The sequence below is a fragment of the Petromyzon marinus genome, unplaced genomic scaffold, assembly GCF_048934315.1.
Source record: "Petromyzon marinus isolate PM22_M1 ecotype Great Lakes invasive population unplaced genomic scaffold, UKy_Petmar_22M1.pri1.0 PM_Scaffold_189, whole genome shotgun sequence".
NCBI lineage: Eukaryota > Metazoa > Chordata > Hyperoartia > Petromyzontiformes > Petromyzontidae > Petromyzon > Petromyzon marinus.
The window spans coordinates 118987-130805 of NW_027423156.1; the positions used below are offsets into that span (position 1 = coordinate 118987).

Here is an 11819-nt window from a genome sequence, read left to right on the forward strand (position 1 = left end):
CTGTGTAAGTCTATGGGTCTCTGTGTAAGTCTATGGGTCTCTGTGTGAGTCTACGGGTCTCTGTGTGAGTCTATGGGTCTCTGTGTGAGTCTATGGGTCTCTGTGTGAGTCTATGGGTCTCTGTGTGAGTCTATGTGTCTCTGTGTGAGTCTACGGGTCTCTGTGAGTCTATGTGTCTCTGTGTGAGTCTACGGGTCTCTGTGTGAGTCTACGGGTCTCTGAGTCTACGGGTCTCTGTGTGAGTCTATGTGTCTCTGTGTGAGTCTATGGGTCTCTGTGTGAGTCTACGGGTCTCTGTGAGTCTATGAGTCTCTGTGTGAGTCTATGGGTCTCTGTGTGAGTCTACGGGTCTCTGTGAGTCTATGGTGTTGCTTACTACCCCCACCTCCGCGTCTCTCTTGCTGCACACGTTTGACAAAACCAATTCCAAAAAACGATATTGACTTATTTCAAACGGTTACCGGTTATGCAGCAGCAGCACCAACAACAAACAACACCACAATCTATGATGATCCGAGCCGCTCGCCTCTCCCGGCGTGCCCGCGTCCCACGCATCGCGCAAACGTCCTCACCTCGTACCCTGCGTACCTCCCCCCTGCCCCCCTCCCCATCTCTGCTGCCCCTACCCCCCTGAACCTCTGCCACCCCCCCCCCCAATCTCTGCCGCCCCCCACCACCCCCCCCCCACCACCCCCCCCCCCCCCCCCCCCACCAGGACGCCGACGTGCGAATCATCCTGGGTCAGTTTGACGAGGAGATGGCTGCCAAGGTTTTCTGCTGCGTACGTTGCGTGCACGATGCACACGTGACTCTGCGGGGGGGGGCGGGGGGGGGGGTGGGGTTGCCGTGGTGGCTCAGAGATGTTGCCTCCCTCGTCTGCTATGCACGAGGTCATGACCCGGGATTATTTGGGAGATTTTTTTGCACGCGTTGCTCCCCCGATCACCGCCGTTGGCGACGTACGGTGCCGAGGGAGTCCAATGTACATGGGCGTGTAGATTAGTCTCATTGTCTAGGGGGGGGGTCTCTGTGTGAGTTTATGGGTCTCTGTGTGAGTCTATGGGTCTCTGTGTGGGTCTATGGGTCTCTGTGTGGGTCTATGGGTCTCTGTGTGGGTCTATGGGTCTCTGTGCCAGTCTATGGGTCTCTGTGTGAGTCTATGGGTCTCTGTGTGGGTCTATGGGTCTCTGTGTGGGTCTATGGGTCTCTGTGTGGGTCTATGGGTCTCTGTGTGGGTCTATGGGTCTCTGTGTGGGTCTATGGGTCTCTGTGCCAGTCTATGGGTCTCTGTGCCAGTCTATGGGTCTCTGTGTGGGTCTATGGGTCTCTGTGTGAGTCTATGGGTCTCTGTGTGGGTCTATGGGTCTCTGTGTGAGTCTATGGGTCTCTGTGCCAGTCTATGGGTCTCTGTGCCAGTCTATCGGTCTCTGTGTGGGTCTATGGGTCTCTGTGTGAGTCTATGGGTCTCTGTGTGGGTCTATGGGTCTCTGTGTGAGGGGGTGGTGTATCTGTGTTTATCTCAGTGGGTGTCAGAGTGTGTCTCGTTGTGTATCTGTGCGTGTCTCATTGTAATTGTGAGTGGCTCGTTGTGTATCTGAGTGTGTCTTCGTGTATCTGAGTGTGTCTCATTGTGTATCTGAGTGTGTCTCGCTGTGTATGTGTGTGTGTCTAGCTGTGTTTCTGAATGTTTCATTGTGTATCTGTGTATATCTCATTGTGTATCTGTGTGTCTCATTGTGTATCTGAGTGTGTCTCGCTGTGTATGTATGTGTCTAGCTGTGTTTCTGAATGTTTCATTGTGTATCTGTGTATCTCATTGTGTATCTGTGTATCTCATTGTGTATCTGTGTGTCTCATTGTGTATCTGAGTGTGTCTCATTGTGTATCTGTGTATCTCATTGTGTATCTGTGTACATCTGATTGTGTATCTGAGTGTGTCTAAATGCGTTTCTGTGTCTGTGCGTCTCATTGCGCATCTGTACACAACGATCAAGTCACACAGCGGTCAGCGCACTCCACCGTGAACCCAGTGACCCGAGTTCGCCTCCCGCTCACGGCCAATAGCAGTGACAGCAAATATTCGAACCGGTTCTGGACCTTCCCCCTAGGTCGACTCAGCCACAAACGAGCCCACGGCGCGGGTGTGCAACCGGGCGTGGTGCTGGCCGTGCCAGACCCTCGTGGGTGCTCGCCAAGCAGCACTTGCCCCAGCGGTCTGTCAGAGGCTACACGGTGGGGCGGGGGTGGGACCTTTGTCTCTGTGTCTTCGGCAGGCCCACCGCGAGGCCATGTTTGGCAGCAAGTACCAGTGGGTGGTGCCGGGCTGGTACCGCGAGCGCTGGTGGGCGCACGCCGGGGGCCTCCCCGCTTCACCCGGGGGGGGGAAACCCGAGGGCCGCGGGGGTCCCGGGGATCCCGGGGAGCCGAGGGCCTCCCGCGGGGGCCGCACGGGGGGCCCTTGCAGCGAGGCCCAGATGATGAGCGCGATGGAGGGCTACGTGGCCGTGGACTTCGTGCCACTGGCGACCAAACCCATCCAGACCATCTCCGGGCAGGTGCGTGCGTGTGTGTGTACAGGTGTGTGTGTGTGTGTGTACAGGTGTGTGTGTGTGTGTACAGGTATGTGTGTACAGGTGTGTGTGTGTGTGTACAGGTGTGTGTGTGTGTGTGTACAGGTATGTGTGTGTGTGTACAGGTGTGTGTGTGTGTGTACAGGTGTGCGTGTGTGTACAGGTATGTGTGTGTACAGGTGTGTGTGCGTGTGTACAGGTATGTGTGTGTACAGGTGTGTGTGCGTGTGTACAGGTGTGTGTGTGTGTACAGGTATGTGTGTGTGTGTACAGGTGTGTGTGTGTGTACAGGTGTGTGTGTACAGGTGTGTGTGTGTACAGGTGTGTGTGTGTGTGTACAGGTGTGTGTGTATGTGTACAGGTGTGTGTGTGTGTACAGGTGTGTGTGTACAGGTGTGTGTGTGTGTGTGTGTACAGGTATGTGTGTGTGTGTACAGGTATGTGTGTGTGTACAGGTGTGTGTGTGTACAGGTGTGTGTGTGTGTGTACAGGTGTGTGTGTGTGTACAGGTGTGTGTGTGTGTGTACAGGTATGTGTGTGTGTGTGTACAGGTGTGTGTGTGTGTACAGGTGTGTGTGTGTGTGTACAGGTATGTGTGTGTGTGTACAGGTGTGTGTGTGTGTGTACAGGTATGTGTGTGTGTGTGTACAGGTGTGTGTGTGTGTACAGGTATGTGTGTGTGTACAGGTGTGTGTGTGTACAGGTGTGTGTGTGTGTGTGTACAGGTGTGTGTGTGTACAGGTGTGTGTGTGTGTGGGGAGCGGTAGTGTAGCGGTTAGCGTGCTGCGCTATGAACCTGGCGACCCGGGTTCGATTCCCGCTCACGGCCAACACCAGTGACGATTATCTGAACCGGTCCCGGGCCTCCCCTAGGTCGACTCAGCCTCAAATGAGTACCTGGTGCGGTGTGTAAATATCGCCACTAGGGAGACAAAGGCGGTCGGGCGTGGTGCTGGCCACCCACCCCCTCGTGTACCGTTCCGGCCTTCATAGGTGCTCGCTAACAGCACTTGCCCCTACAGTCTGTTAAGGCTATACGGGGGGTCTTTGTCTTTGTGTGTGTGTACAGGTTGTGTGTGTGTGTGTACAGGTGTGTGTGTACAGGTGTGTGTGTGTGTACAGGTATGTGTGTGTGTGTGTACAGGTGTGTGTGTGTACAGGTATGTGTGTGTGTGTGTACAGGTGTGTGTGTGTACAGGTGTGTGTGTGTGTGTACAGGTGTGTGTGTACAGGTGTGTGTGTGTGTGTACAGGTGTGTGTGTGTGTACAGATGTGTGTGTGTGTACAGGTATGTGTGTGTGTACAGATGTGTGTGTGTGTACAGGTGTGTGTGTGCAAAACAACCCCCTACCTCCTCGCGGTGCCGGACGGGCAACTCTGTTGTGGACAGTGCTGTGGGGGGAGATCCAATTTTGATTGGCTCCTCCCCTCATGGTATATGTGTCCACCACAGGGGCTAAACGGGGGCTCTGGACGGGTGCGAGGGGCTGGTAACCTCTCCAATTTCAATTAATTACCACGAAACCACGAATTAAACTGAAATATGTAACTAATAAGCTTGTGCCGGAGGCCCCGGGGGGCCAGGCGTCTATGACGTCTCCTGGCCAAACCCCAATTGGCGGAGCCAGGAGATTGAATATCTACCCTCGGGGCTCCTCCAGAAACAACGAAAAGCCACTACGGGTGGCCACGTGGAATGTTCGAACGCTCACTGCGGAGGAGAGGCTGCCACTCCTCTGTCGGGAGCTGGACCGGTACCGCCTGGATCTATGCGGCATTCAGGAGGTCCGGTGGACCGGCTCTGGCTCCTGCCACCATGAGGGGTGGACAGTCCTCTACTCGGGGCAGCAGACTGCCAAACAACAGGGTGTGGGTCTTCTTTTGAACAAAAGAATGAAGGGGGCGTGGGAGCGTGGCGGTGAGGTGTGGGAAGCTGTAAGCCCCAGGCTACTTTGGGCTCGCCTTCCCATCAACCGGAGGCGAGGAATGGTGGTCGTGGTTACTTATGCCCCCACCGAAGATGAACATCCGTGGAGGGATGCAGGCAAAGCCGATGAGTCAGACACCTTCTATGACCTCCTGTCACAGGTGCTGGCTAAAGTGGCCCCTCGGGATAGAGTCATCATGTTGGGTGACTTCAATGCCCGAGTTGGTCATGATACTGGCACCTGGTCTGGAGTGATTGGAGGGCACGGGCCAGATCAGCTCAATAACAACGGTAGGAGGCTGCTAGATTTTTGTGCAGCCCATGGGCTTGTAATTACCAACACGCTGTTCCGGTATCGGCGCATCCACACAACATCATGGATGCATGCTGGGTCCAAGAAAGAACATCTGCTGGACTACATAGTGACGGACCAGCGAATGCGAGCCCATGTCCTTGACACCAGGACCTACCGTGGAGCTGATCTGCCCTCTGACCATCGACTAGTCATCTGTAAGATGCGCCTGCCATTCTTCCACTCCGGTGGTGGGTGTATACCCAGGACCCCATTCCAACATAAAGTGGCCTGGTCTCAGTTATCTGATGAAAGTTGCAAGCGAGAATTTAATCATCGCTTGCGGCTGGGATTGGCATCGTCCCTGACTCCTCCTGATGTCGAGGGTAAATGGGCGAGGTTTAGGACTGTGACTCATGCAGCTGCAATGGCTGCTTTGGGTACGCGGTCCAGACCTCCCCAGAGACCCTGGCTGACAGAGGAAGTGTTCAGGATGGTTGAGAAAAAGCGACAGGCCCACTGTCATCGGCTACAGAATCCCACGTCAGAGAATGAGGAGGCTTACCGCAGCCTTCGCTCGGAGGTTCGGAGAGCCGTGAGGCGCTGCAAGGATGGGTGGTGGTCGCGGGTTGCTGAGGAGATGGAGTCTGCCTCAGTGGCCCGTGATCACAAATCTCTATTTAACTCCATCAACCGCAGCCTTCGCTCGGAGGTTCGGAGAGCCGTGAGGCGCTGCAAGGATGGGTGGTGGTCGCGGGTTGCTGAGGAGATGGAGTCTGCCTCAGTGGCCCGTGATCACAAATCTCTATTTAACTCCATCAAAAAAGTAACCTGCAGCGCCACACCTATTACCATCATTAGGGGAAAAAACGGTGATCCAATCTCCGACCCCCAGGAACAGGTTCGCAGATTTGCTGAGCATTTCTGTGAGGTCCTGGGGGAGGGAAAATCCCTCAGCCAGGAAAACATCGTGGCACAAAGTGAGGATGACCCTGCTGAGGCTGCGGTGCCTCAAATATTGGAAGAAGTCACCCCCTGTGAGTGGCTGGCTGAGGTGCCATCTGCTGAGGAAGTATTGAAGGCGATCCGGAGTCTGAGACCAGGAAAGGCAGCGGGCAGAGATGATCTCCCAAGCGAAATGCTGAGGGAGGGTGGCGTTTGTGCACAGACTGCCCTATATGACATCATAACAACAGTCTGGACCACTGGACGGGTTCCGCAGGATTGGAAGGATGCCCTGGTGGTACCCCTTTTTAAGAAGGGGGACCGCACAGACTGTAACAACTACAGGGGCATCTCACTCCTCAGTGTGCCGGGAAAGGTCCTGGCAAGGATTATTCAGCATCGCCTTGCCAGGCACGCTGAGGAGAGGCTTGCGGAGCCCCAATGCGGTTTCAGGAAAGGGCGGTCCTGCACAGATGCCATATTTTCTGTCCGTCTGCTACAGCAGAGGTGTAGGGAATTCCAACAAGACCTACATCTCTGCTTTATTGACCTGGTCAAGGCCTATGATACCATCAGTAGGCCTGGGCTCTGGGTCGTTCTTCGTGCTTTTGGAGTACCTGACCCTCTGCTCACGATCATTAAGGACCTTCATGATGGTGAGCGGGCCCGGGTAAAACTACGTGGCCGGGAGTCAGAGCCATTCCCTGTACACCTTGGGGTGCGACAGGGATGTCCTCTGGCTCCCACATTATTTAACATCTATTTTGACCACCTAGTTCGTGAAGCCTTCAATAGCTGTACCGGGGGAATCTCCATATGGTACAGATATAATGGGAGGCTAATCGATGCCCGGGTGCGGTCAAGGGATGGCTCCCTATTGCTCAACCACGTTATGTATGCTGATGATTTGGTAATAGCTGCTCAGTCAGAGGAGGAGTTGGAGACGCTGCTGCTGAGACTGGAGCGTGCCACTAAGAGATGGGGCCTTACCATCAGCCCCACCAAAACTAAGCACCTGCCTGGGTATTTTGTACCATCGGACACTCCACCCCCACAACTCCCAATCGGTGATGGGGCAGTTGTGGAGAGAGTGGAGAGTGTCCCATACCTGGGCAGTGTGCTTATGACTGGCTCCAGTTTAACAGCAGAGGTCTCACTCCGAATCAGTCGAGCGGCAATATCTTTTCATCGGTTGCGTAACGCTGTGTGGAAGCTACCTGGTCTGTCGCTCCGCACTAAGCTTCAGGTCTTCTCGGCCACGGTCATTCCCTCCCTTCTCTACGCTTGCGAAACGTGGACCCCCCTAATGGAACATCTTCGCCGGTTTGAAACATTTAGGCTGGCGTGCCTACGATCCATCCTGAGTTTAACCAGACTGGATTGTGTGAGGAGCTCCCAAATCCTTGAAAGATCTGGGCAAGGTCCCATCGGTGAGCTCCTCCGGCAGGCAAGGCTGCGATGGCTGGGTCATGTAGCCCGCATGCCCAGCCACCGCATGCCGAAACAGCTTTTGTTTGGCCGGATTGAGGGGGCTAAGCGGGCGCGGCACGGGCTAGAGAAGAGATGGAGTGAAGTGGTACAGGAGGACGTGGAGCTGAGTGGACTCGTCGACCTCTGGCATCTGGGTCTGCCCCGTGACCTCCTGCCAGTGAGCTTTCGACACTTCACGTGGCCTGAAGGTGCACATAGCCTGGCACAAGCGTCGTGGTAACGTCACCGCCACTTAGTGGCGAATGGCGGCTGTTGTTGTTCTGTGCGTACAGGTGTGTGGGGAGCAGAAGTGTAGCGGTTAGCGCTTTGTGCTAAGAACCTGGCGACCCGGGTTCGATTCCGGCTCACGGCCAACACCGGTGACGATTATCTGAACCGGTCCTGGGCCTCTCCTAGGTCGACTCAGCCTCAAATGAGTACCTGGCGTGGTGTGTGAACATCGCCACTGGGGAGCAGCCCTCATAGGTGCTGCTCGCTAACAGCACTTGCCCCAACAGTCTATTAGAGGCTACACGGGGGATCTTTGTCTTTGTGTGGCAAATGTACTCACGCATGACCGCCCTCTCTGCGCGCCCCACCATGCCCCCCCCTCCACCCCCCACCGCCCCCCCCCCCGCCCCCACCACCAGACCCCCCAGCAGTACTTCAAGGCCTACGAGGACCACAGGCGGATGCTGGGGGAGCCCTACAGCAAGTTCCATGGCTACGCGTACGACGGCGTGTGGGTGATCGCACGCGCCATGCAGAAGGCCCTGGGGGCCCCCGCGCAGCGCAGGTGACTCGCACTAAGGCACAAGTCCCCCAGGTAGCCCCTCACGGACTGTCCGGGCGGGGAGTGGGGGGGTGGGAGCAAGTGGCGCGTGTGACCGTCCGGTACGGCCGGGGGCCAAGAACAAACCCGGCCGCCTTTGTCTCTCCCAGTGAACTGACGTTTACACGCCTGCGCCAAGTGCTCATTTGAGTATGGAATCGACCTTCTGGTGACTCGCGGCTGGTCCAGATCGTCGTTAATCGTTGTTGGTGGCCGTGAGCGGGGAATCGAACTCGGGTCGCCGGGTCGACGGGCGGACGGACTCGCGAGCAGAGGTTCTCACGGAGCCTTGATGCCATTCTCCCCCCAGGCAGGGACGAGGTCACCAGCAACAGCCGTCAGGCCGCAACAACAACAACAACCATAACCCCAACCGCAACCACAGCGAGCTGAAGTTCGGGCAAAAGCTGCTGAACGCCATGAACGAAACGAGCTCTACGGCGTAACGGTGAGCGCCCTCGCACATAGAGAAGGCAGCAGCACGCGTCTCCCCTCCCCCCTCCCCGCTTCCCCCCTCCCCGCGTCTCCCCTCCCCCCTTCCCAGGTCTCCCCTCCCCGCTTCCCCCCTCCCCCCTCCCCGCTTCCCCCCTCCCCTCTTCCCCCTCCCCGCTTCCCCCTCCCTGGGTCTCCCCACCCCCCTCCCCGCGTCTCCCCTCCCCCCTCCCCACTTCTCCCCTACCCGTGTCCCCCCTCCCCGCTTCCCCCCTCCCTGGGTCTCCCCTCCCTGCTTCCCCCTCCCCGTTTCCCCCCTCCCCGCGTCTCCACTCCCTGGGTCTCCCCATCCCCCTCCCCCGCACCTCCCTAATGCAGCTCTTCTCATGAATGTTGCACGAATGAAAATACATCCAGGACGAGGGTTAGAGAGAGTAGAGAGCAGAGAGAGCAGAGAGAGTAGAGAGAGAGTGCAGAGAGTGGAGAGAGTGCAGAGAGAGAGAGCAGAGAGAGTGCAGAGAGAGAGTGGAGAGAGAGCAGAGAGAGCAGAGAGTGGAGAGAGTGGAGAGAGAGCAGAGAGAGAGCAGAGAGTGGAGAGAGTGGAGAGAGCAGAGAGAGAGAGAGCAGAGAGTGGAGAGAGCAGAGAGAGAGAGTGGAGAGAGCAGAGAGTGGAGAGAGCAAGTGGAGAGAGAGTGCAGAGAGAGAGCAGAGAGTGGAGAGAGCAGAGAGTGGAGAGAGAGTGCAGAGAGAGAGAGTGGAGAGAGTGGAGAGAGTGGAGAGAGTGGAGAGTGCAGAGAGTGCAGAGAGAGAGAGAGTGGAGAGAGGATGCCAATAGGGGGAGAAAGAGAGTGGTGGACGGCGGGAGAGCGCTCTCATTAACCAGCTTGCTCCACTGCCTTGAACAGGTCACACACTGCCCTGACTCTCATTGTCTACTGCACACCACGATCTCTGTGTGATCCACCAACCCCCCCCCCCCCGCCCCCTCCCCCTCCACACCCACCAGGGCCAGGTCGTGTTCCGCAACGGGGAGCGTTTGGGTACCATAGAGTTCACGCAGTTCCAAGGTGAGTCGTCGATGTGACATCCGTCCCAAACATTCGAAAATCGCACCGCCAATGTATGTATGTTGTATGTATATTGTATGCATGCATGCATGCTGTATGTATGCTGAACTTCTTTCGCACTGTACGTAGCCAACCGTGCTGATTGGAAGTGCACGGGGGGAAGGACCACAAACTGAAGGCGACAGAAAGCAGTTCTAAAGAAGCGAGTTTGTCGGTGTACACGATGAGTTGACGGTGCAGAGCTCCCAGCGGCTTCCTAATATCGGAAGGGAAGAGCGTTCCAGACGGCCGCAGAAGCGCATCCGAAAGCGCCGCGCGATGATGCTCGCATCCAAAAATCCGCCGCTGCTGCCGCTGCGAGGATGACCGGAGTTCACGTGACGATGGATTATTCTTCCTTGACGATATCAGCAAGGCATCGTCGGGGTTCATTTGTGCCAAGCACTTTGCGCGTGCAATGATCGTCGCCAGCTACTACCTGCATACGAACGCACAGGGACGGCTGCCAGGGTGGTGGGTGCCCTAGGCCGTGCCCCATAGCAATCATCGCCCCCTTACTGACTTCGCGTGCAGACCCCCAGGTCACCTTTTGCCACACAGGGACAGCTGCCACTGTGGAGGGGGTGGGGGGGAGGGGGTCACTTTTCAAATGTAAGACGCAAGTCTCTCTGAAGCGGCCCTCTCTCGCTCTCTTTCTCTCCCACACGCACGCGACCCGTGATCACTGTTGTTCAGAAAGGTCGCTGTCTCATCGAGATGGTGGTGGTGGTGGTGATGATGATGGTGATGATGCTTGTGAAGTTAATGGTGGTGATGGTGGTGATGGCGATGGTGATGATGCTAATGATGATGATGATGTTGATGATGTGGGTGATGATGTGCATAGAGGGCAAGGAGGTGAATTCGGCGATGTGTGACGCTGATGATGACGATGGTGATGCTGGTCAAGGTGACGATGGTGGTGATGACGATGGCGATGCTGATGTTGGTGACGATGGTGGTTTTGATGACGATGGTGACGATGGTGGTGTTGGTGACGATAGTGATGATGATTGTGACGATGGCGGTGATGACGATGGCGATGCTGATGTTGGTGACGATGGTGGTTTTGATGACGATGGTGACGATGGTGGTGTTGGTGACGATAGTGATGATGATTGTGACGATGGCGGTGATGATGGTGATGATGATGACGACGATGACGACGATGTATGTGCAGAGGGCCGCCACGTGAAGGTGGGCGAGTATTACGCGGTCGAGGATGTCCTGGACATCACCAACGACACGATGCGCTTCCAGGGTGAGCCAACTCGTCCCCACCCACGCAGAGATGGAGCGACGGAACCTGCGTTGGTTGCGTTGCGTTCCCGCTCTCTGGACTCCCAGGAGTCGCCGTGCGCGGTCCCCAGATTGAGCGGCTCGCGGTTGTCACGATTATTTTTTTTATTTCTCAACGAATTTCGCGGGGGGGGGGGGGGGGGGGGCGGCGAAACGTCGAAGAGTCTCTCGACTCTTCAGCGTCCTCCGTGAGCGGAGCAAACCGTGCGCCGTATCATCATCATTATTAACCAGGGCAGCCCGCCGAATTCGAACCGCGAACCTCGGCAACAGGCGAGCACGCGCGCACACACACTCACACACACTCACACACACACTCACTCACACACTCACACACACTCACACACTCACACACACACACTCACACACACTCACACACTCACACACACTCACACACACACTCACACACACGCACGCACACACTCACACTCACTCACACACACTCACACACACTCACACACGCACTCACACACACTCACACACTCACACACACACTCACACACACTCACACACTCACACACACACACCCACACACACGCACGCCAACACTCACACACACTCACTCACACACACTCACACACACACACTCACTCACACACTCACACACACTCACACACACTCACACACACTCACACACACACTCACTCACACTCACACACACTCACACACACACTCACTCACACACTCACACACACTCACACACACTCACACACACTCACACACACACTCACTCACACACTCACACACACTCACACACACTCATTCACACACTCACACACACTCACACACTCACACACTCACACACACTCACACACACTCACACACACCACTCACACACTCACACACACTCACACACACACTCACACACACGCACTCACACATGCACTCACACACACTCACTCACACACACTCACACACACACTCACACACACACTCACACACTCAC

General features: G+C 56.1%; 1 protein-coding gene across 1 annotated transcript in view; it reads left to right on the forward strand.

Moving 5' to 3' along the window:
• The window catches only part of LOC116954687 (gamma-aminobutyric acid type B receptor subunit 2), a 58232-nt gene extending 47212 nt beyond the window's left edge, over positions 1-11020 (forward strand). Inside the window, exons 5-10 of the mRNA XM_076063783.1 lie at positions 716-781; positions 2274-2555; positions 7855-8000; positions 8347-8484; positions 9475-9535; positions 10755-11020. Coding sequence (XP_075919898.1) covers positions 716-781; positions 2274-2555; positions 7855-8000; positions 8347-8482 — 630 coding nt within the window. The 3' untranslated portion in view covers positions 8483-8484; positions 9475-9535; positions 10755-11020. The remainder of the gene's footprint in view (positions 1-715; positions 782-2273; positions 2556-7854; positions 8001-8346; positions 8485-9474; positions 9536-10754) is intronic.
• Positions 11021-11819: the final 799 nt, after the last annotated feature.